This window comes from Mesoplodon densirostris, chromosome 9 (assembly GCF_025265405.1).
Source record: "Mesoplodon densirostris isolate mMesDen1 chromosome 9, mMesDen1 primary haplotype, whole genome shotgun sequence".
In the NCBI taxonomy this organism is placed as follows: Eukaryota; Metazoa; Chordata; class Mammalia; order Artiodactyla; family Ziphiidae; genus Mesoplodon; species Mesoplodon densirostris.
The window spans coordinates 90412895-90438882 of NC_082669.1; the positions used below are offsets into that span (position 1 = coordinate 90412895).

The 25988-nt window shown below is 61.2% G+C and overlaps 1 protein-coding gene across 2 annotated transcripts in view; it reads left to right on the plus strand.

The window, feature by feature from the left end:
- The first annotated feature begins 581 nt into the window (after positions 1-581).
- Positions 582-25988, plus strand: part of FLNC (filamin C) — a 28490-nt gene continuing 3083 nt past the window's right edge. The window contains exons 1-42 of one of the 2 annotated variants that reach the window (XM_060107685.1): positions 582-1272; positions 5596-5844; positions 7425-7522; positions 7674-7824; positions 7919-8037; positions 8214-8291; positions 8500-8662; positions 8812-9012; positions 10431-10568; positions 10924-11050; positions 11204-11340; positions 11573-11766; positions 11857-11970; positions 12865-13008; positions 13236-13359; positions 13522-13682; positions 13903-13993; positions 14082-14251; positions 14478-14595; positions 14692-14954; positions 15714-16311; positions 16975-17148; positions 17261-17423; positions 17673-17833; positions 18605-18772; positions 18852-18975; positions 19525-19681; positions 19757-19946; positions 20035-20058; positions 20174-20421; positions 21268-21367; positions 21689-21829; positions 22102-22230; positions 22309-22482; positions 23072-23233; positions 23355-23558; positions 24003-24155; positions 24252-24374; positions 24528-24773; positions 24926-25195; positions 25294-25431; positions 25707-25822. In XM_060107685.1, coding sequence (XP_059963668.1) covers positions 918-1272; positions 5596-5844; positions 7425-7522; positions 7674-7824; positions 7919-8037; positions 8214-8291; positions 8500-8662; positions 8812-9012; positions 10431-10568; positions 10924-11050; positions 11204-11340; positions 11573-11766; positions 11857-11970; positions 12865-13008; positions 13236-13359; positions 13522-13682; positions 13903-13993; positions 14082-14251; positions 14478-14595; positions 14692-14954; positions 15714-16311; positions 16975-17148; positions 17261-17423; positions 17673-17833; positions 18605-18772; positions 18852-18975; positions 19525-19681; positions 19757-19946; positions 20035-20058; positions 20174-20421; positions 21268-21367; positions 21689-21829; positions 22102-22230; positions 22309-22482; positions 23072-23233; positions 23355-23558; positions 24003-24155; positions 24252-24374; positions 24528-24773; positions 24926-25195; positions 25294-25431; positions 25707-25822 — 7158 coding nt within the window. In that variant the 5' untranslated portion in view covers positions 582-917. Of the gene's footprint in view, positions 1273-5595; positions 5845-7424; positions 7523-7673; positions 7825-7918; positions 8038-8213; positions 8292-8499; positions 8663-8811; positions 9013-10430; positions 10569-10923; positions 11051-11203; positions 11341-11572; positions 11767-11856; positions 11971-12864; positions 13009-13235; positions 13360-13521; positions 13683-13902; positions 13994-14081; positions 14252-14477; positions 14596-14691; positions 14955-15713; positions 16312-16974; positions 17149-17260; positions 17424-17672; positions 17834-18604; positions 18773-18851; positions 18976-19524; positions 19682-19756; positions 19947-20034; positions 20059-20173; positions 20422-21267; positions 21368-21688; positions 21830-22101; positions 22483-23071; positions 23234-23354; positions 23559-24002; positions 24156-24251; positions 24375-24527; positions 24774-24925; positions 25196-25293; positions 25432-25706; positions 25823-25988 lie in introns of both variants that reach the window. The other variant, XM_060107684.1, reaches the window with a different exon arrangement.

Here is a 25988-nt window from a genome sequence, read left to right on the forward strand (position 1 = left end):
AGTCAGGGCTAGACGCAGTCCTTTCCCTGGGGCCCTGGGTTTGGGCTTCAAGTGAAACTTTTCTACCTGCAAAGTGGGGCACCCTCACCCCAAGCCTTCTCCCTAATTGGCGTGGGCAGTGTCGTTACTTCCTCTCAGTGCGTCTGCGCACAAGCACACACACTTCCCTTCCCTGTCCGCAGGTGGACAATACCCTGGGCTAGGAGCCAGGACTCCCAGGCCCTGTGAACAGCCCTGCCACCAAACAACCCAGAAGATTCTGTCAACACCAGATCAGTGTGTTTTGCCCTAACCACTGGCCTCAGTTTCCCCTTGTGTCTCTTTAGTCCTGCGGGGCGGGGGTATATTTCATCTCTGACCGGCGAAGCTTAGTTCTGGGGTGTTGGGAGCCCTCACTCCCATTTTCCAGCTCCGCTAGTCATCTCTCCAGCGTGGCGGCTCCGGGGCCCGGGCCTCCCTGGGGTAGTAGACCCGGGCCAGGGGCGTGGGCCCCCTCCCGCCGGCGGGCCGCGTGGGGGAGGGGAGGGAGGGAGGCGGGGCCGGCGGGCTCGGCTCGGCCCCCACCCGCGGGCCGAGCGGCATTCCTGGGAGGCCGGCGCTCTGACGTGGAGCCGGGGGCCGCAGGCGCGGCGGGGGGAACGCGGCCCGGGGGCTTCTTAAACCCCCCGCCCCAGCCCGGCCCGCACTTCCAGAGCACCGCTCCGCCCCCGGAGGGAGACAGACAGAGACAGAGAGAGCGCGGCGGAGGAGCCGAGGAGTCCCGCCGAGTCCCGCCAGCCAGGGGCGCGAAAGAAGTTGAGAGCCGCGCAGCGCAGAGCCGCGAGTCCCGCGATCGCGCCCCGACAGCGCCTCGAGCCCGAGCCCAGCCAAGCCGGAGCCCAGCCGGCAGCGCAGCCCCCGCCCCAGCCCGCGCCAGCATGATGAACAACAGCGGCTACTCCGAGGCCCCCGGCCTCGGCCTGGGCGACGAGGCGGACGACATGCCGTCCACGGAGAAGGACCTGGCGGAGGACGCGCCGTGGAAGAAGATCCAGCAGAACACTTTCACGCGCTGGTGCAACGAGCACCTCAAGTGCGTGGGCAAGCGCCTGACCGACCTGCAGCGCGACCTCAGCGACGGGCTGCGCCTCATCGCGCTGCTCGAGGTGCTCAGCCAGAAACGCATGTACCGCAAGTTCCACCCGCGCCCCAACTTCCGCCAGATGAAGCTGGAGAACGTGTCCGTGGCCCTCGAGTTCCTCGAGCGCGAGCACATCAAGCTCGTGTCCATCGGTCAGTGTGGGCGGGGAGGGGGAAGTGCCCCGAGGGGCTGGCCCACGGGGACAGAGGACTCAGGTGCTGGGTGGGCGCGCGGGGAGCCGAGAGAGGGCAGAGAGAGCCCCGGCGCCGGGAGAGGACCCTGTCCCCGTTCTCCCGCCCGCCGACGCAGGCCCCCTCGGGTCCTGCCTTCGCACCCCTCTCTGGTCGGCCGGCATCCCGAGGGGGCCCCGGGGGAGTCCAGACCCGACAGTTTCTGAGCCCTCCAGCTTCAGCCTCCCTCGCACACTCTCACCAACCCGCCTCTCCCCTTCGTCCCCTTTCCTGCCACCCGCACCCCCAGCCCAGGCTTGAGAGGACTGGGCCAATGCCCATTACTGATTCCCGGGGGCACCTCCCCCCAAACAAAGCAAATGGCTTCCCAGCCTCCCAGCACCTCCACCGGGGAGGAGCGGCTGAAGGCGGGTCCCAATCGCTGCCCGATCCCAGGGAGCAGGGGGAGAGCTGGTGGCCGGGCGGGCGCGGGGCCCGGGTCCCCCGTGGGCATATGTTCTCGGCGGCTGGGTTCAGGCCCAGGGGCCAGGGCCGGCAGGGCCCAGCCTCGGAAACCTAAAAAGGCTCTGAGCGAGCTCCGAGAGCGTTAACCCCTGCCTGTCCTCTACCAGCTTCAGCCGGCCGGGGAGGGGGCTCCCTCCGTCCCCGCCCGGCCCCCGCCCACCCCCTAAGCCCCGATTGGCTGCAGCTCAAATGGTCTGGGCTGAGGGGAGGGAGGGAAGGCCTGAAAAAGGGAGGAAGTCATTGAGTGTAACCAGATTTGGAAGGTGTGTCAGCGCTGGGTGGGGGTGGGGAGGCACCCCAGGCTTGGGAGCTGGGGAACCCGGGATGGGCTCTGAGAGGGTAGGAGCTGGCCCTCCCCTCACCGCCCTGCCGTCATCCCTGCAGGCCGGGGGCCTGGGGCAGAGCCCTACCCCTGTGGCGAGCTCCTAAGAGCCCTGATGGGATTTGCAGGAAAGGGCCCCTTGGCGGGGTGCACCCCAGGGCCGCAGAAGGGGAGTTTCACAGGGCGTCCGGTGCCCCCCAGGCTGCCCCAGAGACTTCTTCAGATGATGGAAGGTCTGTCCACCTCCACTCTCCCTCGGGGCATCGCTAGGCCTCCGGAATTAGCAGCTGAGCTCAGTCCGGGGCCCTTTGCCCCGGCCAGTCCCCTCTCTAGGCCTTAGCCCCTCCTGCCCCAATACTGCCCCCCACCCCACCCGCTCTGGCCTGGAAATAGCCCTGCCGCTGTGACACAGCAGATGTCTCTGAGCTCTCCAGAAGGACAAGCCTGAGGACAGGGCGTGGGGAGGGGCCCTGGTGTGTGTAGTGGGAGTGAGGGCTGCTTGAGAGCGCGTGGGATTGCTGGGGGCCGAGGTCAGAGAGGAGTCAGCCCTGGGCCTGTCAGCCCCCAGCAGCTGGGATTTTACCGACTGGACTGACGGTCCCAGGTGGGGTCTCGAGGGGGAGAGCCTGGGGCCTCACCAAGACTTCGTAGGAAATGGCTCAGCCTTCCCTCCCCTCCCCTCTGCAGGGCGCTCGGCCCCTCTCCAGGCCCCGTCCTTCCTGAGAGCACACCTCTCCCCTCCCCCATGGTGGTGCCTGGCTCCAGCCCCTTTGGCTCAACTGTGTTTGGAGAGGCCGGCTCAGAACAGAGGGGGAAGAAGCAAAAGCTGGTTTGGGGGCGGGAGGGAACCCTCCTTTCCCGTTCCTGCAGGGAATTGTTCCCCATTTGGGCCAAGTGGTTCGCTCCCGCCGCCCGATGAGATAAGCTGTCAGCAATTCAGCTGCTGGGGCCTGAGGCTGAGGCTGAGGCTGGATGGGAGGGGGCACAGGCGGCAGGGGCTGCCCAACCCGGAGAAGGTGTAACGGATGGTTCCCCGCCAGGCGGGCATCGTGCTTCCTCTAGTTTCCTCTGTCCCGCTAAGTGGTAGGAAAGGGGCTGGGGCAGGGGCCGTCTCTGGGCATCGTCTCAGGACTGAAACTGAGCATCTGGGCACCTGGGAGGAGGTCAGAACGGCTCCCCGCGTCCTTTTCTAGGAGTGGGGTGGGAGCTGGGCGTTGAGCGGTCCCCCTGAAGGAGGTAGGGGTACTTAGAAGGAGCTGTGTGCCCTCCTTACCCCGCCAGCCCCTCCGAACAAAGAGGCCTATGCGGCAGCTCTTTCCCGCAGCTGTTCCCCAGTTGCTATTCCTTCTCCTGGAGCCAACCACCGAGGGAGGGGCTGGAGGGGGCAGCAGCTGTCCCGGCACCTCCCTCACTGGGCCCTCTCTTCTCCCCCTCCACTCGAGGCCTGGGGTGGCCCAGGGACTGGCTCTGGGGCTCCTCCCACCCCTTTGGTGGCATCCCCATTGGGGTGGGAAGGAGGGAACCTGGCCTGAGCAGAGCTCCCCTCCTCTGCCTGGCCTCTGAGGGGGAGGAGGGAGAAGAAGGTCACTGCTCCCAGAGTGGGACTCCGGGTCCACCCCTCTCCTGCCGACCAGGACCACTTGCTGTCTGGCCCAGGGCCAGTTGCTGGGGAGAAACCTCTCCCTGCGGCAGATGGGATTGACGCCCCCGCTCCCCTTACCCCCCGCCCCCCGCCCCAGCAGCCTCAAGGCCTCCCTCCCAGGGATCTGGCTGCAGTTTGCAAGTAGCACTCTGGGCATGCGAGCACCAGCTTTGGAGGCTGTCAGGGTTGTGAGAGGCTGTGAGGAGGCCCTGGGTGTCAAGACTGTGTGAACGTGTTGTGGGCCTGTGTGTGTTTGAGAGAGACCGCACCAAAGCACCAGGAGGCTGGGAGTGAGTGTGTCATGGAATCTGCAAGCTGCCAAACCATTGTGCTGCAGTGGAGCCAGGGTAGAGGGGGCGGGCCTGGGGAGCTGCTGGGGAAGGAAGGATGAATCAGTGAAAGGGTGGTGGAGCCAAGGGGACCAGAGCCCGAGGCCAGAGGGACAGAGAGACTGAGATTCCCCTCCTGGGAGCAGGTTGAGGGGGGATACTGGGGTTCCCCAGGCCTTACCCTCCAAAGGCCATCCCCCAAGATCTGGTGGGGGGCAGGAAAAGATACATAAGGGGGCACCTTCAGCTCCACCCTTTCCCATCTCTTGGGCAACACCAGTAAACAAGGCTGAGTCTTCCACCTCCTCCCAACCTCCTAAGAGCAGTGCTCAGGGAAGCTGATGGATTTCAGGCCTGCATTGTCCTTTACAAGTAAGCTGGTTTCCAATGATCTATACTCCAGGCCACTCCTGGCTCCTGGATATTTCTCTCTGGCTGTTAAAAGGGAACTAGGCCCCCAAAATCTTGGGGTACCAGTTCTGGTTCATAGTATTCCTCAAAGGAGGGGAGGGGTCGAGAGCCTCGGCTGCCCCCATGTGGACTTGGGTCCACATGGGTAACACTCCCCCCCCGGCTCTTGTGAAATCTTACCGGTCCCTATCATTTGAAAACATGATTTTCAAGCCTTAACAGAATGTGCACTGTACCCACCCCCTCCTCCAAGAACTTTATTCCAAAAACCTTTTATAGCGTCCAGAGTAGAATTTGGCTGGAACCAGGTTGGTCCCACTCCTCTCCAACTTCAGTTTTTAAAATATTCATTCATTCAACCAGTATTTATTGAGATTCTACTCAGTTCTAGGCTCCGAGTAGACATAAAATACAGTATCTAGAGGGAAAGAAGGCAGACAAAAGAAGTATATACTGTATGATTCTATTCATAGAAAACTCTAGAAAATGCAAACTAATCTATGGCGACCAAGAGCAGGTCAGTCGTTGCCTGGGAAGGATAGACCAGGAGGGCCAGGAGTGATGGATCACAAAGGAAAGGAAACTTCGAGGAGGGGCGGATATGTTTATTATCCTGATTTGTGGTGATGGCTTTGTGGGTATATACATGTCAAAACTTACCCAGTTGTACTTTCTAATAAGTAGTTTATTGTACATCAAGCATACCTCATTAAAACTGTTTGAAAAAGAAAGGAAACGAAACAAAACAGTGTCTGCCCCTGAGAGGCTTAGTCTTGCATAACTGCATGGATGCCTGTAGCCTGCTAGGAGGCTCGCACAAGTGCCGTGAAAGAGGTGAAACTACACGCCGAAGGAACACGTTGGGAGGCAGCCTCATTCTGAAGGGAGAGGAGGGGTCCATCAAGGGCCGGGCCTCACAGGATGGAGAATTTGGTAGTCAGAGAAGGAGTAGGTTCCAGAAGAAGGAGGCCTGACCCAGCGCTCAAGCAGCAGCCTCAGGAGCTGGGCGGGGGAGGGGAGGGCACTGTGCTGGAAGTGGAGCCCTCCTGAGCCCAGATTGCCTCTCCGCTCTGCAGACAGCAAGGCTATCGTAGATGGGAACCTGAAGCTGATCCTGGGCCTGATCTGGACACTGATCCTGCATTACTCCATCTCCATGCCCATGTGGGAGGATGAGGATGATGAGGATGCCCGAAAGCAGACACCCAAGCAGCGTCTACTCGGCTGGATCCAGAACAAGGTGCCCCAGCTGCCCATCACCAACTTCAACCGTGACTGGCAGGATGGCAAAGCTCTGGGCGCCCTGGTGGACAACTGTGCCCCTGGTAAGTGGGCCGGCAGTACACCATGGATCCTTGAGCCCGGAAGGGGAGCTGGGATGAGCTGGTGATGCCGAGGCTTGTGTTTGTCAGAACACATGTCCCAGGGTTGGGGGATCAGGACCCCCTGCCCCAGCTGAGAATCACTGCTGGAGTTAGACCCTTCCTGATGAGTTGCCAGATCCTGCAGTGGCAGGAAAAGGGTTTACAGGCAAGGACACTGGGGTTCAGAAAAGGCCAGTGACTTGTCCGAGATCACACAGCTTATCTGTGGCAGAACTGGACCAGAGCCCAGGGCCTCAACTCCCTGCTTCCTACTTTGCCACATGGGTGTCATTTCTGCTCAGCCAGCAGAAAGCAAGTGTGGTGGGACTCTGGCTTTCCAAAGAAGGCCAGGACTTAGACCCAGAGAAGGCTGTTCTTTGTGAGCCCCTGGGACAGCCTTGAGAAGGGGTTCAAGCCCAGGATGATGTGGGCTGGGGCCGATGCGACACTGCCCAGTGGCAGGTGACCCAGCCCTGCCCCCTCTCGATGTAGGCCCTGGCCTGCTCAGGTGGGGGCAGCTGAGGGCCCGTGAGAAGACTGAGGCATCACAGGCGAGAGCCGTACCCCACGTGCGGCTCCCTTTCTGACCCTCATCTCCTGAGAACATAGGTCTTCTCCACCCCTGTCGGCCAGCTCTGCCTCTGGGGAGCCATGTCCCCTTGGGTGAATCCTCCCCCAGCCTGGGGTCAGCTGGGGAGCAGGGGGTGGGAGGCGGGGGCACTGGCCGCCTGGGAAGCATTCCCAGCTGCTGAGCCATTGCCCACGGCTGGTGCGGCTGCCAGCAGTGAGCTCAGCTGTTCTGGCCAGTCATGGATTCCAGCCTTTGAGCTGGCCCCCTCCCCGCCAGTGAGCAGCGCCCTCCTCCTCCAGCTCTGGCTTGGACCAAGCACACCCTAACCCCTGCACCCCTTCCCAGGAGTGACCTGCGGCCGCCTCAGCATTCCTCCCATTAGAAGGGCTGGGTTCTGGGTGGCTGGAGAGAAGAACTCATCCTCTCCAAACAGGCCCTTCAGTGCCTCCACTTCCCCAAGGGGGAAGTCAGGAAGGAGAGAGAGTCTTATTCTCTGAGGCTGTTGTGGGAAGTGCTTGGAGACCTAGGACTTCAGGGCAGCTGTGAGGAGACCTTTGAGGCGATGGGTCAGAAGCATGTGTGGCATGGGGACTGCCCACCCGGAGGCAGCTGGGATGAGGCAGGAGAGGTCTGCGAGGGATGCCCTCACAGGGGGTTGGTGTTCAGGGTCGGTGCTGGGGCCTGGTAGGCAGGAGGCCGGCTGGCAGGGCTGGTGCCAGGCTGCATCAGCCGGGGCAGAAAGCCCTCATTGTTGGTGCTAGGGAGGGCTGCCGTGCCTCTAAACAGCGATGGGCATCCCAGCTGATGGGCTATAACATCGGGGGTCAGCAGGAACCTGGCTGGTCAGGGGCCTAGGGCTGCATGGGAGGGAGTGTGAACCCACAGCCTATGAGGGTGTTGGATGAGCAAATGCTCTGCATGATGGCTGACTGCTTCCCCTAATCATCGCCTCCCTCCGCCATCTCTCCAGGCCTCTGCCCTGACTGGGAGGCCTGGGACCCCAACCAGCCTGTGGAGAACGCCCGGGAGGCCATGCAGCAGGCGGACGACTGGCTCGGGGTGCCCCAGGTACACTGGCGGACGGGGCGGTGGGAGAGTAAAGGGGCCAGAGGGCCAAAGGTGGAGTTGGGTCTATAAGGGTACCTGGTCAGGATGTGGGTGAGAACCGGGGTTCCTGGCTAAAGAGGGCATCCTCTAACTCCCTTCCTCCTCATGGCAGGTGATTGCTCCCGAGGAGATTGTGGACCCCAACGTGGATGAGCATTCTGTCATGACCTACCTGTCCCAGTTCCCCAAGGCCAAACTCAAACCTGGTGCCCCCGTTCGCTCCAAGCAGCTGAACCCCAAGAAGGCCATTGCCTACGGACCTGGTATGTATTGAGCCCTAACAGCCCTCCCCGGGCAGCTGGGCACAGGCTAGGATGGATCTCCCTAAACTCCCTGGCTCTGCCTTCTGCCCCTCAGGCATCGAGCCCCAGGGCAACACCGTGCTGCAGCCCGCGCACTTCACCGTGCAGACAGTGGATGCTGGCGTGGGCGAGGTGCTGGTCTACATTGAGGACCCCGAGGGCCACACCGAGGAGGTATGGAGAGGCCACTGGGGATTGGACAGAGACCACAGGCCAACAACCGGAGTGGCCTGGAGATGGCTGCCAGGGCTACCCTCTATGCTGGAGATGGGGGACGCCTCACCATGGGGGCTGCAGGAGCTGTGGGCTCAGGAAGGGCTCTAACTGCCCATCTTTTCCCTTCCCAATAGGCAAAGGTGGTTCCCAACAACGACAAGGACCGCACCTACGCTGTCTCCTACGTGCCCAAGGTCGCCGGCTTGCACAAGGTATCTCCCTATAGGCACCCCCCGCCCCCGTCTTCCCTATTCCATTCACATCCTCGGCTCTGGCTGAATGGACCCCTGTCTCGGCTCGCACCCCGCCCACCCCCGTGCATCGGCCACCGCCTCCACCCTCCTTGGCTCTGCTATGCTCCTCCATCCCCTCTCAGAGCTGCTGTCCTCTAAAAACTTACCTTTGGCCTCTGACCCCCAGGTGACCGTGCTCTTTGCTGGCCAGAACATCGAACGCAGCCCCTTTGAGGTGAACGTGGGCATGGCCTTGGGGGATGCCAACAAGGTATCAGCCCGTGGTCCTGGCCTGGAGCCCGTGGGCAACGTGGCCAACAAACCCACCTACTTTGACATCTACACCGCGGGTGAGGACGGCCCCCTTACACCTGACACCCCCTGACTGGGCGTGGGGCGTATGCATAGGGGCCTGGGGCAGAGTCCCAGCCAGAGGGCAGTGGTCTCAGGGTGAGGGAGCCCCAAGCAGAATGAGGGCTGATGGCCGTTGTCACGACAGGGGCCGGCACTGGTGATGTTGCCGTGGTGATCGTGGACCCGCAGGGCCGGCGGGACACAGTGGAGGTGGCCCTGGAGGACAAGGGCGACAGCACGTTCCGCTGCACGTACAGGCCTGTGATGGAGGGACCCCACACGGTGCACGTGGCCTTCGCCGGTGCCCCCATCACCCGCAGCCCTTTCCCTGTCCACGTGGCAGAAGGTAAAGGCCCTCCACCCATCCACATGATCCCCTCCCTGATGCCAGGACACAGAGAGCGTTGCCATCGAATTCCGAGTCTGAGGATTTACGGGAAATGATGCACTACCTCCAGGGGTGGGTGGGGAGCCATCTGAAGGCTTAAAATGGGCAGAAGAGCGAGCCAAGGGGTGGGGCTCTCGAGAGCTCGTCTGTCCAGCCCCTGCCCCCAAGGAGGCTCAGGAGGCCACAGTGAAGGATACCAGACAGGGGCCACTGTGGAAGGGTTGAGGGGGAAGCGACGGGGCCACGTGGGTGGGGGGCATTTACGTGAGCACCTGTACGCCAGGCCCTCAAGCAGTGACCCCCCCACTTGGTTCTCTCTCTGCCATTCAGAGCCCCTGCCGCCGCTCGCCCCCTCCGTGCCCATCGTCCACCAGGCCAAGAGAGTGGCGCCACGTTAGTACACTCCAGTGGAGGCGGAGCCGGGCATGGCCATAGCTGACTGGCCTCACCTGTGCTGTGTGGCATGGCCCAAGCGGTGTGGAATCGCCCCCACCCCCTTCCGTGGCATTCTGTGACAGGCCCCAAGTTCCGTGCCTTTGCCTATGTTCTGTGGCAGATCTAGTTTCTTTGCCACTTGCCTGATGATTTCCGTGATATAAGACCTCCATTCCGTGCCATTGCCTGTGTTCTGTGGCAGGCTCCAGGTTCTGTGCCGTTGCCTGTTCTGTGGCAGTACCCGGATTCTCTGCCATTGTCTGTGTTCCGTGGCAGGCCTGGATTATATGTCATTGCCTGTTTGGTGGCAGCCTGTGGGTTCCACGCCATTTTATGGGTTCCGTGGCAGGCTGAGATCACTGTTCTTTGGCCTGTGTGCAGTAGCAAAGTCTGGGTTCATTGCCACTGGCAGTGTTCTGTGGCAGGCTGATTTCCATGCGTTGCCTGTGATCTGTGGCAGGCTTCCGGTTATATGCATAGCTCTTGTTCCATGGTGTTGCTGAGTGTTTTGTGGCATGACTTAGTTCCTAAAGCTGCTCTGGTGGCTCTGAGCAGGCTCAGATGGCTCTAAGTGGGTGGCCTTGGGGTAGGTGAAAGGCCTTTCCCTGTCTCTCTTTGCTCCAGTCTCTGCTCAGGCTCTGCCTTGCCTGTGTCCCAAGCGACACTGACTCCGAGGAGCCCGGTGGGGAGGGTTTCTTGTGAGCAGCCTGATGAGGGGTGCTGGGGGCACCGTGGCCAGCTCCCTGCCCAGCATGGTCTCGGCAGCCCTAGTTGTGTCGGGGGCACCAGGGAGCACGGGGGAGGGTTGCATGAGGCCATGGCCTGTGCCTGGGGGACGTCAGGAGGACTGTGCACAGTGAGGTGGGGGATGAGAGGTGAGGGCTGAGGCTCTGTTTAGGGCCTCTCGGCGCCCCCAGCCTCGCCTCTCTTCTCCCTCCCAGCCTGTAACCCCAACGCCTGCCGCGCCTCTGGGCGGGGCCTGCAGCCCAAGGGTGTGCGTGTCAAAGAGGTGGCTGACTTCAAGGTGTTCACCAAGGGTGCTGGCAGCGGAGAGCTCAAGGTCACAGTCAAGGGACCAAGTGAGTGCCAGGGCCCAGGGCCGTGGTGGGAGTCGGGGCACAGGGAGGAAATACAGCCAGTGGTTCTGAGCCCCTGAGGGCAGTGACGGCCAGCACCACGCCCCCCTGGGGGGCTCCAAAGAGACCCTGACCGGAGGCTCCCTGGGACCTTAGGCACATTGTCTGACCTCTGCCTCAGTCTCCCAGTGTGCAAGCTGGGAATGCTGCTCTCGCCGGTGTGCGGCCCTGGGCTGTTACACAGTGCCCTCCAGCAGCACTATCCTCAGGCTGGGCCTGGGTCCCCAGGGTCCTTGAGGGGACTGAGCAGCTGGGACTCGCAGAGCACTGACCCCCCCCACTTCCGACACCTCCTCAGAAGGCACAGAGGAGCCGGTGAAGGTGCGGGAGGCGGGGGACGGTGTGTTCGAGTGCGAGTACTACCCCGTGGTGCCTGGCAAGTACACGGTGACCATCACATGGGGCGGCTATGCCGTCCCCCGCAGGTAAGCACCATGCGGCCCCCGTGCCTCCAGGTCTGGGCCCTCAGAGGGTGGGAGAGGGAGGTGGGCTGCCTGGGACTCTGAGGGAAGGGAGGGGGACGAGTACCTCTGGTGGGGGCAGCTCCCGGCATGGACACCAGCCCCCTGTTTGCCCAGCCCCTTTGAGGTGCAGGTGAGCCCAGAGGCAGGAGTGCAGAAGGTGCGGGCCTGGGGTCCCGGCTTGGAAACTGGCCAGGTGGGCAAGTCAGCCGACTTTGTGGTGGAGGCCATTGGCACGGAGGTGGGGACGCTGGGTAAGTGGCTGGGGTGGTGACAGGTGGGAATGCGGGGGAGTGGTGTGATGGAAGGACACTGCGGGGGTGACTGGGGTCAGGAGGCGGGAGCGCTAGCGAGTGTTGAGATGAGACTGGAAGATGGGACGTGGGGTGATCGGGGTGGTGACGCCGGGAGAGCGATGCCCCGGGGACCTGCCTGAGTGTCCAAGTTGCTTCTTGTGCCCTCTGACCCTCCCCATCTTTCACCTAGGCTTCTCCATTGAGGGCCCTTCACAGGCCAAGATCGAGTGTGATGACAAGGGAGATGGCTCCTGCGATGTGCGGTACTGGCCCACAGAACCAGGGGAGTACGCCGTGCACGTCATCTGCGATGATGAGGACATCCGAGACTCGCCCTTCATTGCCCACATCCAGCCAGCTCCACCCGACTGCTTCCCGGACAAGGTGGGGGTCCCAGCTCCCGTGGGCCTGCGACAAGGTGAACAGGCCCTCCTCCAGTCCCCAACCCAGCCCTCCGCTCTTGCCCCTGTGCAGGTGAAGGCCTTTGGGCCCGGCCTGGAGCCCACTGGCTGCATCGTGGACAAGCCAGCAGAGTTCACCATTGATGCCCGTGCTGCTGGCAAGGGAGACCTGAAGCTCTATGCCCAGGTGGGGTGTTGCCCCATCTCTGTGCCCCTCGCCGCTGTAGCAGGGACCCTGGGAGGGTGGGGCAAGTTAGAGAAAGGGGCCTCCAGGCATCACAGGACTGATTCTCATGGATCCATTAGAGCTATGGAAAATTTAAAGTTTTGTGTTTTCTTATTGATGATAATCTTAAAAACATATTTTACCAAATGTATATATATATATATATATATTTTTTTTTTTTTTTTTTTTTTTTTTTTTTTTTTTGCGGTATGTGGGCTTCGCGCTGTCGTGGCCTCTCCCGTTGCGGAGCACAGGCTCCGGATGCGCGGGCTCAGCGGCCATGGCTCACGGGCCCAGCCGCTCCGCGGCATGTGGGATCTTCCCGGACCGGGGCACGAACCCGTGTCCCCTGCATCGGCAGGCGGACTCTCAACCACTGCGCCACCAGGGAAGCCCCAAATGTATATTTTTGTACTAATAATTTGCAATTGAAAGATGATTTGACAGAGTAAGACATCGGTTTCCCAGCTGAGTTTCTCACAGTGGTGTCCACTGACCCCTAGAGGTTAATGAATATGTTCTTGGGTCCAAGAGGATTTCTTCTTTAAAAGGTTATTTATTCAATTTTAGGAACATTGATTTAGCTGAGCCTTTCCCCTGACAACACGTTTCAGAGACCTAGGCTGGGAGACCAGGCCACACAGATGGCCTAGAGCCTGGCCTCCCTGTTCCCAGGGTGCGCCCTGGCCACCAGACCTTGTGGCACTAGGCTCTCCTGGTCTGAGCTCTGTGGCTGGGCGGGGCCTGTGAGTGGGTTGGCGGTGGGTAAGGAGGATGGCCCACGGCCAGCAGAGGGCGCTGGTGCTCTAGGAGTCCGGGGCACTCCAAGAACCTTGCTTTGGGTGATGCCCACAGGACGCAGACGGCTGCCCCATTGACATCAAGGTCATCCCCAACGGCGATGGTACCTTCCGCTGCTCCTACGTGCCCACCAAGCCCATTAAGCACACCATCATCATCTCCTGGGGAGGCGTCAACATCCCCAAGAGCCCCTTCCGGGTATGTCCTTTGCTCCCTGCCCCGTGCCCACTGCCAGGGGCCCCAGAGGGAGGGCAGAGCCTCACACAGGAGATGTTGGCTGTCCCTGGGCCCTGTCATCGCTCCCCACCTCAAGGCCCCTGCGAAATGCTAAGACTGGTCCTGCTAAGGCTGGGCTCGGAAGTGCTGGGGAAAGGGATAGATCTTGAGGAAGGGGCACTGTGCTGACCATCGACTCTTCCCCACAGGTAAACGTGGGAGAGGGCAGTCACCCCGAGCGGGTGAAGGTGTACGGCCCTGGCGTGGAGAAGACAGGCCTCAAGGCTAATGAGCCCACCTACTTCACGGTGGACTGCAGTGAGGCGGGGCAAGGTGCGCGGAGGACCAGGGAGTGGGGCAGGGCCGGGTGGGGCCGGGCGGGGTCTGGGTGGGAGGCGCTGGTACCCTCCACCTGGTCCCAGCTGTGGGGGGACTGGTCAAGTGCAGGAGGTTGTTGAGCCCCCCACTCATGGCCTCGTGCCTGCCTCCCCTCAGGCGATGTGAGCATTGGCATCAAGTGTGCCCCCGGTGTGGTGGGCCCTGCAGAGGCTGACATCGACTTTGACATCATCAAGAATGACAATGACACCTTCACAGTCAAGTACACGCCCCCAGGGGCCGGCCGCTACACCATCATGGTGTTGTTTGCCAACCAGGTACCCTACGCTTGTGTTTTGGTTGTCACGGGTGGCTGCACACCCCACCCTGCCCCGGCCCACGTCTCAGTCAGCAGCTTAAGAGGCAGTCGTTTGGGGACAATTCTACAGCCACTGATTGCGCACTTCCTATGTGTAGGCAGCGTGCCTCAGAGGAAACAAAGGGCACTTTTTCAGAGACTGCTCGTGTCCACCCTGACCAAGCTTTTTCTCCCTCCAGGAGATCCCTGCCAGCCCCTTCCATATCAAGGTGGACCCATCCCATGATGCCAGCAAGGTCAAGGCTGAGGGCCCTGGGCTGAACCGCACAGGTAGGTGTCTGAGTCGGGGCTGGGCTGGGCTGGGGGTGGGGCTAGGTGGCCGCCAGCCCCTCACCACCATCTCGGGGTGACTCCCCAGGTGTGGAAGTTGGGAAGCCCACTCACTTCACGGTGCTGACCAAGGGAGCCGGCAAGGCCAAGCTGGACGTGCACTTTGCCGGGGCTGTCAAGGGAGAAGCTGTGCGAGACTTTGAAATCATCGACAACCACGACTACTCCTACACTGTCAAGTACACGGCCGTGCAGCAGGTGTGTCCGCCCCCTCCATGCTCCACCCGTCCCGGCTATGGGGTCGTGGGTCTCCTTCCTTCAGTCTCACAGGGCCCCTTCTCATCTAGCCTCCCAGATCTAGCCCTTTCCTGCCTTCCATCCTCTCTTGCTGTGGATCTCTGAGCCTCTGGTCCACATCGGCCAAAGGCATGTTGCCAGGCTGCGCCTAAGCCACCCAGTTCTGACCTCCTGTTGTACCCAACAGGGCAACATGGCAGTGACAGTGACCTATGGTGGAGACCCTGTCCCCAAGAGCCCCTTTGTGGTGAATGTGGCACCCCCGCTGGACCTTAGCAAAGTCAAAGTTCAAGGCCTCAACAGCAGTAAGTGGGGCAAGAGCTGCCCTGGGAGTGAGGAGAGCTGGGTGGGGGGCAGTGGGTTGCAGTCTCTGCTCACGGTGTCCCTTGCCGTCTACACAGAGGTGGCTGTAGGACAAGAACAGGCATTTTCTGTGAACACACGAGGGGCTGGCGGTCAGGGCCAGCTGGACGTGCGGATGACCTCACCCTCCCGACGACCCATCCCCTGCAAGCTGGAGCCCGGGGGTGGAGCTGAAGCCCAGGCTGTGCGCTACATGCCCCCTGAGGAGGGGCCCTACAAGGTGGACATAACCTACGATGGTCACCCGGTGCCTGGCAGCCCCTTCACCGTGGAGGGTGTCCTGCCCCCTGACCCCTCCAAGGTGAGGAAATAGGGGCTGGTGGGAGTTGGGAGCTTCTAGCGAAGATGGGTAAGTCACAGGGGCAGAGGCCAGAGGTCCTTGTGTCCTGGAGTGAGCATAGCCAAGGACCCAGGGCCGAGGCAGTCCCCCACCTCAGGACCTGCCTTTGAGACTGCTTAGTTTTTTTCGTTTTGTTTTTTGTATTTTTATTGAAGTATAGTTGATTTATAATGTTGTGTTAATTTCTGCTGTACAGCAAAGTGATTCAGTTATACATATATGTACATTCTTTTTTTTAATATTCTTTTCCATTATGGTTGGTCGTAGGATTTTTCTTTTTTTTTTTTTTTGGCCACACTGAGCAGCATGTGGGATCTTAGGTCCCTTGACCAGGGATCAAACCTGTGCCCCCTGCAGTGGAAGCACAGTGTCCTAACCACTGGACGGACAGGGAAGTCCCTGTCATAGGTTACTGAATATAGTTCTTTGTGCTATACAGTAGGACCTTGTTGTTTATCCATCCTACATATAAAAGCTTATATCGAGACAGCTCAGCTATTAAAAGCCTGGCCTTGGATCCGACCTGGGCTTCAATCCCAGGTCCACCAGCTGGGACAAATTATTTAATCTCTCTACCTGCTTTTCCTCGCCTGGAATTGTTATAAGGACTCAGCCTGTGGTAGCTGCTACAGTTGAAAGCGCTTAGCTGATTTGAGAGCCATGAAGACCTCGTGGGCGAGGTCAGGTGTAGGTAACCTACACGCCTATTCCTTCTTTTAGGTCTGTGCTTACGGCCCTGGTCTCAAGGGCGGGCTGGTAGGCGCACCAGCGCCCTTCTCCATCGACACCAAGGGGGCGGGCACAGGGGGCCTGGGGCTGACCGTGGAGGGCCCCTGCGAGGCCAAGATCGAGTGCCAGGACAATGGCGATGGCTCGTGTGCTGTCAGCTACCTGCCCACGGAGCCGGGCGAGTACACCATCAACATCCTGTTTGCTGAAGCCCACATCCCCGGCTCGCCCTTCAAGGCTACCATCCGGCCCGTGTTCGACCCGAGCAAGGTGCGGGCCAGTGGTCCAGGCCTGGAGCGCGGCAAGGCTGGCGAGGCAGCCACCTTCACTGTGGACTGCTCGGAGGCGGGCGAGGCTGAGCTGACCATCGAGATCCTGTCGGACGCCGGCGTCAAGGCCGAGGTGCTGATCCACAACAATGCCGACGGCACCTACCACATCACCTACAGCCCCGCCTTCCCCGGCACCTACACCATTACCATCAAGTATGGCGGGCACCCCGTACCCAAATTCCCCACCCGAGTCCATGTGCAGCCCGCTGTCGACACCAGTGGGGTCAAGGTCTCGGGACCCGGTGTGGAGCCCCACGGTGAGTGAGAGGGGAGCCTGGAGCTGGTCACATCGCCAGTCAGGGAGGGAGGGAAGCAGGGCTGAGGGCTTGTGCAGGGGCAAGGGAGGGCTTTGGGGCAGCGCTGAGTCTTTAGGGCTCAGATACCCCAGAAGAAGGCGCCTAAGCCAAAGGCAGGACGTGGAGCTTCACCTCTGGTCTTGTGGCAAAATTGCATTTTCCTGGGGAGATTCTCAACTTTCATCAGCTGATCTGAGAAAGCTAAGGACCTTGCTCTCCATGGTACAGAGGGGAAGCTTTGGGGTTGAGGGTGACGAGAGTCAGGGGACAGTTCAGCTCAGCTCGGTGCCTGTGAGTTACCATCTGCTGGGGGCCAGACCCTGGGCTAGGCATGGGGGCTGGGGTGCAAAGGAACATAAGACCCAGACCTGCCCTCAAGGGGTGCACAGCCTGGTGGGGAGACTCAGGTGAACAGAGTCAGTATGTGGTGAGGGGAGGGAAGGCGTGGTTAGTGGGAGGCGGGGCCCGGAGCTCGCAGGGCCAAGGCGGGCAGGGCTCAGGCTGGGGAGCAGCAGGTGGGGAGGAGGAGAGGCCTCGGAGTTGGGGAGGGAGGGCGCGCAGGAGTGAGCAGCTGTGTGAAGGCTGCCCCCAACCTATGCTGAGCTCTTGTCTCCTGGGAGCCAGGTGTCCTGCGTGAGGTGACCACTGAGTTCACTGTGGACGCAAGATCCCTAACAGCCACGGGTGGGAACCACGTGACGGCCCGCGTGCTCAACCCCTCGGGCGCTAAGACGGACACCTACGTGACAGACAACGGGGATGGCACCTACCGAGTGCAGTACACAGCCTATGAAGAGGGTGAGGGGCTGGGCTGAGCCGGGACGGTGGGGATCTGATGCCAGCATTTTCAGGGGGTTGGGGAGGTAAGGGCCTCGCACACCCTGACTTGCACCGTGTGGCTGGCTTCCAGGAGTGCATTTGGTGGAGGTGCTGTATGATGATGTAGCTGTGCCCAAGAGCCCCTTCCGAGTGGGCGTGACTGAGGGCTGTGACCCCACTCGCGTCCGGGCCTTTGGGCCAGGCCTGGAGGGTGGCTTGGTCAACAAGGCTAACCGCTTCACTGTGGAAACGAGGTATTCCTCCCGCTGCCTTTCCTAACCTTGACCCTGATGCTGTGGCCACCCTGATCCCAGCCACCTGGCCTCCCAATCCTTCTGTGTGTGCCTCATCCCCGGCCTATCCCCTGTCAAGGGTGCAAACCTCCCCCAGTGTCCCAACCCCTGTAGCTGGTCCCTTCTCAGCTGGGCCCCCAGCCCCCATTCAACTTCTCCATCCCCACTCACTGGTCCTAGCGGAGCTGATATAGGGGTGTCATCTTGTAGGGGAGCTGGCACTGGGGGCCTAGGCCTAGCCATCGAGGGCCCGTCGGAAGCCAAGATGTCCTGCAAGGACAACAAGGATGGCAGCTGCACCGTGGAGTACATCCCTTTCACCCCTGGAGACTACGACGTCAACATCACCTTCGGGGGCCGGCCCATCCCAGGTGTGCCCGGGGTGGGTGGGACTCGGGGAGGGCAGCAGGAGGCCTGCTCAGTGAGAAAGAACCTGGAAGGAAGTCGGGTGTGGGGACTCATCCCTAGAGCAGGAAAGCCCCGAGCCCAGCCAGCAGGGAGGACGTGGAGCAGGCAGGTGCTGCGGTCACGGCCAAGAGGCAGGGTGGTGGGCGCAGTTCATTCCCAGAGGTCCAGCACTGGTGTCTTGGCCCTTTGTCTGGAGCGCCAGACCTCGTGGGTTCGGTCACTCAGACACAGTCCAAGCCTCTGTCGCTGGCTCAGCAAGGACAGCCTCTCACACCCTCTCCCTCTCACTGTGCAAAGCAAGGAACCCCCCTGCCCTCCTGCATGGCCGAGTTGCTCAGGGCAGGGGTAGGGGTGGGGAGGGCGGGGTTATGTCTTCAATTATCGCATAACTCGGGCCTGCTGAAATTGGACATTTCTCCTCCTTACCTAATTTCACTTTGGCAAAAATGCATTTTCTGTTACAAATACTCCACTTTTAACATTTTATTAATTTAGGAAGGCCTTCTTCCAGGCTTGTGGTCTAAATAAGTGGATTTGCCCAGCCGCAGTCTGTAGCCAAGTAGCCAAGTTTATTTTCCTTGTTTACATTTTCTTAGAAAGTCCCTAAGCGTTTGCACATTCGGTCTGGTCTCCCTGGGGCATTTCAAAGGCAGCGAAGGCGGCCTCCTCGTTCCTCGGTGTCAGGGAGAGCCTCCCGGGCAGGTGGGTAGGGGCTGATGTCCCTCTCCTTGCAGGGAGTCCATTCCGGGTGCCAGTGAAGGATGTGGTGGACCCTGGGAAGGTGAAGTGCTCAGGCCCAGGGCTGGGAGCCGGTGTCAGGGCCCGGGTACCCCAGACCTTCAAGGTGGACTGCAGCCAAGCTGGCCGGGCCGCCCTGCAGGTGGCCGTGCTGAGCCCCACAGGTATGGAATGTCTGGGGCAGGGTGGAGGGAGGCAGAAAGGATGCCAAGAGGCTTTGCTGACCCTGCTCCCCTTGCCCAGGTGTGGCTGAGCCTGTGGAGGTGCGTGACAATGGAGATGGCACCCATACCGTCCACTACACCCCAGCCACTGATGGGCCCTACACAGTAGCTGTCAAGTATGCCGACCAGGAGGTGCCACGCAGGTGAGGCCCAGCTTTGGGCTCCTGTGCTGTGCTGAGCTCTGGGGAGCTCCCACCAGGGCCGCACCTGCAGGGCCACTGCAGCGCCCTGGAAACACCCCTCCTACTTGTCTTCGCCTCATCCCGTCTCTGCTGCCCCATCCCGCTCTTCCTCAGGGCCCCCTGCCTGTCTTCTCCACCCTGGAGGTGGCACAGCCCCAGGGGCTCTCCTCTGGCTGGGCTGTCCCCCCATGTAGATACAAAATTTACAAAATTAGTGCCTTGGGAAAAGGCACCATGTAGCTACAACAAGGTGGGAGAGGGCAGCCTCCTGCATCCTCCTCTAAACAATTCACGGCATCTTCCTGGAGAATGGAGAAGAAATGCTCAGGCTTTGACAGGGGCACACCTGTGTGACCCTCCCCCAGACTCAGGCTGTGACCTGGTCCCTCCTCCCTGCCAGGAGTCATCTCCCCTGCTCATGAATGTGGGGAGGATTCCAGGCCCCAAACGAGACGGGATTCCCTTTGCCCCAGAGCTTGAGCCAACTGTCCATCCCTTCTGCCCCTCAAGCCCCTTCAAGATCAAGGTGCTTCCAGCCCACGATGCCAGCAAGGTGCGGGCCAGCGGCCCCGGGCTCAATGCCTCTGGCATCCCTGCCAGCCTGCCTGTGGAGTTCACCATCGATGCCCGGGATGCTGGGGAGGGCTTGCTCACTGTCCAGATCCTGGTGAGTCCATGTGCCGCCCCCCTCTCAGGTCAGGCTCTGGGCACAGGCCGGCCTTGACCTCTGTTCCTCCCCCAGGACCCTGAGGGTAAGCCCAAGAAGGCCAACATCCGAGACAATGGGGATGGCACGTACACCGTGTCCTACCTCCCGGACATGAGTGGCCGGTACACCATCACCATCAAGTATGGCGGCGATGAGATCCCCTACTCGCCCTTCCGCATCCACGCCCTGCCCACTGGGGACGCCAGCAAGTGCCTGGTCACAGGTGAGCACTCACCCCGCCTCCCCTGCCCCTCCCCCTCCCCACCCCCCATCCTGAGCACTTCGTGGCTTACACTCTTCTCCATTTCCAGTGTCCATTGGAGGCCATGGCCTGGGTAAGTGCCCCTTCTCCTCTCTTTCTGCTGTGGGCTGAGGTGGTGGGGGAGCTGGGAACTGCAGGGGGCTGGGCACAGGCCCACGGACCCCTGACCGGATACTCCTGTGTGGCAGGTGCCTGCCTGGGCCCCCGCATCCAGATTGGGGAGGAGACGGTGATCACGGTGGACGCCAAGGCAGCAGGCAAGGGGAAGGTGACGTGCACAGTGTCCACGCCGGATGGGGCGGAGCTCGACGTGGATGTCGTTGAGAACCACGACGGCACCTTCGACATCTACTACACAGCGCCCAAGCCGGGCAAGTACGTCATTACCATCCGCTTTGGAGGCGAGCACGTCCCCAACAGTCCCTTCCACGTGCTGGTAAGCTCCGTGGCCACAGTGGGACTAGGGCGGCTGGGGAGGTGGGCCGGGCCCTCTTAGTGGTAGCAGGGGATCCCAGAACCTGTCCCCATGTCTGACGGATCCGGGACTCAGAGTGCCCCAGAGTCGAGTCTTTGCTTTCCCTGCAGTCTCCCAACCCAGGAGGTGAGCACAGGTCTGCTTCTGGCCCCTCTGGTGGCTGGTCAGCTCTCTGGTGGAACATGCCGTGTTCCTTCTGACCCTCAGGCCCACTGTCCCTGTACATCTCCCCAGGGTGGCCCTGCAGGATGAAGCCCTCCAGAGGGTAAAACACCCAAGATATCCATCCTGCCCTGTGGGCAGCCTGGGACTTCAGGTCCCTGGGCCATTCTGTGTCAGCTCGTGGTCACTCGAGCTGGCGTGTACCGGCGTGTTACATCCTGTGCCCTCCTGCGCCTGGCTTCCCAGGCGTGTGACTCCATGCCCTGCGTGGAGGAGCCCTCTGACTTGCTGCAGCTGCACAGGCCCAGTACCTACCCCGCACACTGGGTACTGCCACTGCCCACCCGGGCCACACCTCGCCCCCCTCCTCCTCTTCCTTCATTTCTTCCTTCTCTTCTTCAGGGGCCAGGACTGGGGCATGGTTTGGGGGTCATCTTGGGGGAGCAGGCGGGAGTCAGGCTGGGCAGACGGATCCCCAAGCTGGGCACGGCACATCTTCTCTTGCAGCTGACGCGCCTCTCCTGCCCTCTGGTTTCACCGTTAACCATCTTTTTCTTTGCTCATTTTCTCTGACTTCAGTCATGGCTCAGGCCAAGCTCCCCAGGCCTTCCCCAGCCAATGACTGTTCCCTCTCACCTGCCACAGGCCACAGAGGAGCCAGTGGTGCCCGTGGAGCCAATGGAGTCCATGCTGAGACCCTTCAACCTGGTCATCCCCTTCACTGTGCAGAAAGGGGAGCTCACAGGTACTGCCCCGGGGCCCTGAGGCATGAGGGCTCAAAGGGAGGACACCTGCGTCCAGGCCCAGCGCCTTCTTTAGAGATGAAAGCTGGGGCCCAGAGCAGGGAAGCAAGCTACCCAGGGTCACACAGCAAGTTGAGCAGAGCTGGAACTCAGACTCCAGCTTTCTGTCTCCCAGCTCAGGGTTCATCCTGATGCTCCAGGCTGTCTCCTGGTGCCTGACCTCTGGGGTAGAAGCAGAACCACACAGGAGTGGGAGCCTGGGACAGCAAAGGGGGTTGAGGTAGGAGAAACTGGCGTCCCCGACTTAACCCTCTGCCTGGCAGGGGAGGTACGGATGCCCTCTGGGAAGACCGCCCGGCCCAGCATCACTGACAACAAGGATGGCACCATCACGGTGAGGTACGCACCCACCGAGAAAGGCCTGCACCAGATGGGGATCAAGTATGACGGCAACCACATCCCTGGTGAGTCGGGGGCCAGACTGGGCTTGGCTGGGCTGAGAGGAGCCCATGGTGACTTCATCCTCATCTGCCTTCTTTCAACACATCTTTATTGAGCACCTGCTGTGTGCAGACACCATGTGAGGCCTGGGAAGTCTGATGTCCTGGTGGGAGACCCCTGTGGCAGAGGTGCAGGGCTCAGCAGGGAGCCTGTGGGGAGGTGCAGGGGCCAAGGTGGGCTCAGGCAGCTCCTGTCCTCACTATTGACCCAGCCCCCTTTCTCCGACCACCCCCAGGGAGCCCCCTGCAGTTCTACGTCGATGCCATCAACAGCCGCCATGTCAGTGCCTATGGGCCAGGCCTGAGCCATGGCATGGTCAACAAGCCGGCCACCTTCACCATTGTCACCAAGGATGCTGGGGAAGGTGAGGGGAGCTGGGTGAGGGCGGCCAATGCAGGGGTGAGGGCAGGACCTCTGATCTCAGCCCTCCCTCCACCCACAGGGGGTCTGTCCCTGGCCGTGGAGGGCCCGTCCAAGGCAGAGATCACCTGCAAGGACAACAAGGATGGCACCTGCACCGTGTCCTACCTCCCCACGGCGCCTGGGGACTACAGCATCATCGTGCGCTTTGACGACAAGCACATTCCGGGGAGCCCCTTCACAGCCAAGATCACAGGTGGGTGGATGTGTGGGCACACGGCCTGCCACACACACCCCAGCGCACAACGGATGTGCAAGCCCAGCATGTTCAAGTCACCGGGGCATTAGGGTAGGGCCCCCTCAAGGTGGAAGAGGTCAATTTTTGGATAAACGTAAGGAACACTCTATCCTCTAGAGCAGGTGAGAAACATCCAGCCACCCTTTGAAAACACATCATCTTGTTGAGTCTTTTAGGTCAGGGTACTGATAATCCCTTTTGATAGATGAGGAAGCCAGCAGGCCCAGAGGGGCTAAGCAACTTGATCAGAGCCACACAGCGGGAAAGGGGTCTGGGCTGTCTGGCCCAGTCTAGTTTTTTGGTTCCACACAATCACGTGACTCAGGATTTACATTCGTGTAAATTAGGGATTTAACCCATTCAGGACTGGGGCATCCCTAGGGGAGCTGGGTGCGAATGGAGACTGCGCCGTCCCTGGTCTCTCTGTGCCTCTGGGTGGTCCCCAGTCTCTGTTGAGTCCAGCAGGGGCTGCCAGGAAGTCTCCTGATCTCCATGAGGGCAGGGCCTGCCTGGAGTCACACTGCCTGACTTGCCAACTCTCCCCCAGGCGATGACTCGATGAGGACGTCACAGCTGAACGTGGGCACCTCCACGGATGTGTCACTGAAGATCACCGAGAGCGACCTGAGCCTGCTGACCGCCAGCATCCGCGCCCCCTCGGGCAACGAGGAGCCCTGCCTGCTGAAGCGCCTGCCCAACCGGCACATCGGTGAGCACAGGGCCACAGGAGGGGCCCGGCGGGGGCGGTGTGGGAGAGGAAGGCGGGAGCAGCCGCAAAGGAACACTGCCAGGCCCAGGGCTCCATTCATGCCTGACCTCCCTCCCAACAGGCATCTCCTTCACCCCCAAGGAGGTTGGGGAGCACGTGGTGAGTGTGCGCAAGAGCGGCAAGCACGTCACCAACAGCCCCTTCAAGATCCTGGTGGGACCGTCGGAGATCGGGGATGCCAGCAAGGTGCGGGTCTGGGGCAAGGGCCTGTCCGAGGGACACACGTTCCAGGTGGCGGAGTTCATCGTGGACACGCGTAATGCAGGTGCTTCTTGCCCCAGAGACCCCTCATTTCAGCTGGTGCTGCCGGTGACGACTAGTCCTTTCCTGCCCAGTGCCCCTTGGCCATACACTCCTCCCTGAACTTCCTGGCCCCGTCGCTGCTGAGATTCACATTCTGGGGCCCCTTTGGGGAGAGTGAATGTCCCCATGTCACTTCTCCCATGTTTCAGAGAAAGCTCAGCTTTACTGAGCTTGTCTCTCCCTTGCTCACTAGAACCCAAGAAGCCTGCCTTAAGGAATTTTCCAGACTACCTATCCCCGACCCTCTGGGTCAGTGCCCAGCTCACCCCTTCTCCTGCTGAGGCATCTTTTGTTAGTGGTTATGATACACCTTGGGTGCCTGTTCTGGACGGAGCCTGTAGTTTGGAGAGGGGAGAGCAGAACAGCAGTGGGGACTGAGGGAGACGTGTCCCTTGTTCCCCGCTAGGTTATGGGGGCCTGGGGCTGAGTATTGAAGGCCCTAGCAAGGTGGACATCAACTGTGAGGACATGGAGGACGGCACATGCAAAGTTACCTACTGCCCCACGGAACCCGGCACCTACATCATCAACATCAAGTTTGCCGACAAGCATGTGCCTGGTAAGGCGCTGGGCTGCTGCTGGGACAGGCCAGGAGGCCAGCAATGAGTGATCTGAGATGCCCTGAGACGCCCGACCCTCCCTTTCTCCCCTATAGGAAGCCCCTTCACGGTGAAGGTTACCGGCGAAGGCCGCATGAAGGAAAGCATCACCCGGCGTAGGCAGGCGCCGTCCATTGCCACCATCGGCAGCACCTGTGACCTCAACCTCAAGATCCCAGGTGGGAGGCAGAGGGAGCCGGGGCGGGGGGCGGTGGGGTGGGGTGGGGGTGGGGCAGGGCGATGGGGAAGGCCCAGGGCCTGCCCCCTCGGTCTCTGTCCTGCTGGACCGTTTCTCACCTCCCTCCCCGCCTTGGGCTCCACGCGTCCCACAGGGAACTGGTTCCAGATGGTGTCGGCCCAGGAGCGCCTGACACGCACCTTCACGCGCAGCAGCCACACGTACACCCGCACAGAGCGCACGGAGATCAGCAAGACCCGGGGCGGGGAGACCAAGCGCGAGGTGCGGGTGGAGGAGTCCACCCAGGTTGGCGGAGACCCCTTCCCCGCCACCGTCTTCGGGGACTTCCTGGGCCGGGAACGCCTGGGCTCTTTTGGCAGCATCACCCGGCAGCAGGAGGGTGAGTGGGGCAGGGCTGGGGTCTCTGTTCTTCGGGACAAGAGGGGGAGGCTGTTGGTCGGAGTGGAGGAGGGGGTTCTACTGAGGGAGGAAGGGAAGGGCCAGGGCCAGGAGCAGCCCCCGTGTCGCCCTGACACTCCCCACCTGCTGCAGGTGAGGCCAGCTCTCAGGACATGACCGCACAGGTGACCAGCCCGTCAGGCAAGACGGAAGCCGCAGAGATCGTGGAGGGGGAGGACAGCGCATACAGTGTGCGCTTTGTGCCCCAGGAGATGGGGCCCCACACGGTCACTGTCAAGTACCGCGGCCAGCATGTGCCAGGCAGCCCCTTTCAGTTCACCGTGGGGCCACTGGGTGAAGGCGGTGCCCACAAGGTGCGAGCTGGAGGCACAGGGCTGGAGCGAGGGGTGGCCGGCGTGCCAGGTAAGGGGCAGGGGGCCAGGACGGGGGGCGGGGGCAGGGCAGCCACCAGGGTGGACGATGGTGCTGAGGAGCTGCCCCTGTCCCGTTTCCATCTCCAGCCGAGTTCAGCATCTGGACCCGAGAAGCGGGTGCCGGGGGCCTGTCTATTGCTGTGGAGGGTCCCAGCAAGGCGGAGATTGCATTTGAGGACCGCAAAGATGGCTCCTGTGGGGTCTCCTATGTTGTCCAGGAACCAGGTGGGTGTCCACCACGGGGCTGGGCCTGCCTGACCTTCCACACTGGGTCTCTGCTCGCCCAGGCAGGAGATGGGGCTACTGAACCAACTCCTCACCTGGGCTGCCGCTCTTTTTCCGTCCTGTCTCCCTCCACCCCACACTCCTGGGAATGCACGTCTGTCTCCAGAGCTGAGCCCCGACCCAGGAGCTTGTTCTGGGATGAGGCCAGGGTGGAGGGGGTTCCACCCTGCTGTCCCCAGTCCTGGGGCCTGTGCTGATTGGCCTTCCCTCCCCAGGTGACTATGAGGTCTCCATCAAGTTCAACGATGAGCACATCCCAGACAGCCCTTTTGTGGTACCCGTGGCCTCCCTCTCAGACGACGCTCGCCGTCTCACTGTCACTAGCCTCCAGGTGTGTGCCTGGGGGTGCGGCCCCTCTGCCACCCTGAGAGATGGGCAGAAGTAGAGGATGGCAGGCCCATGTGGCCAGGGACTTAGCGGTGACCTTGGAAGGTCCAGACAGATGTCCCCTCTCTCCCAGTGTCTGCAGGGGGCTCCATTCCCCCTTCTAGCTGCCC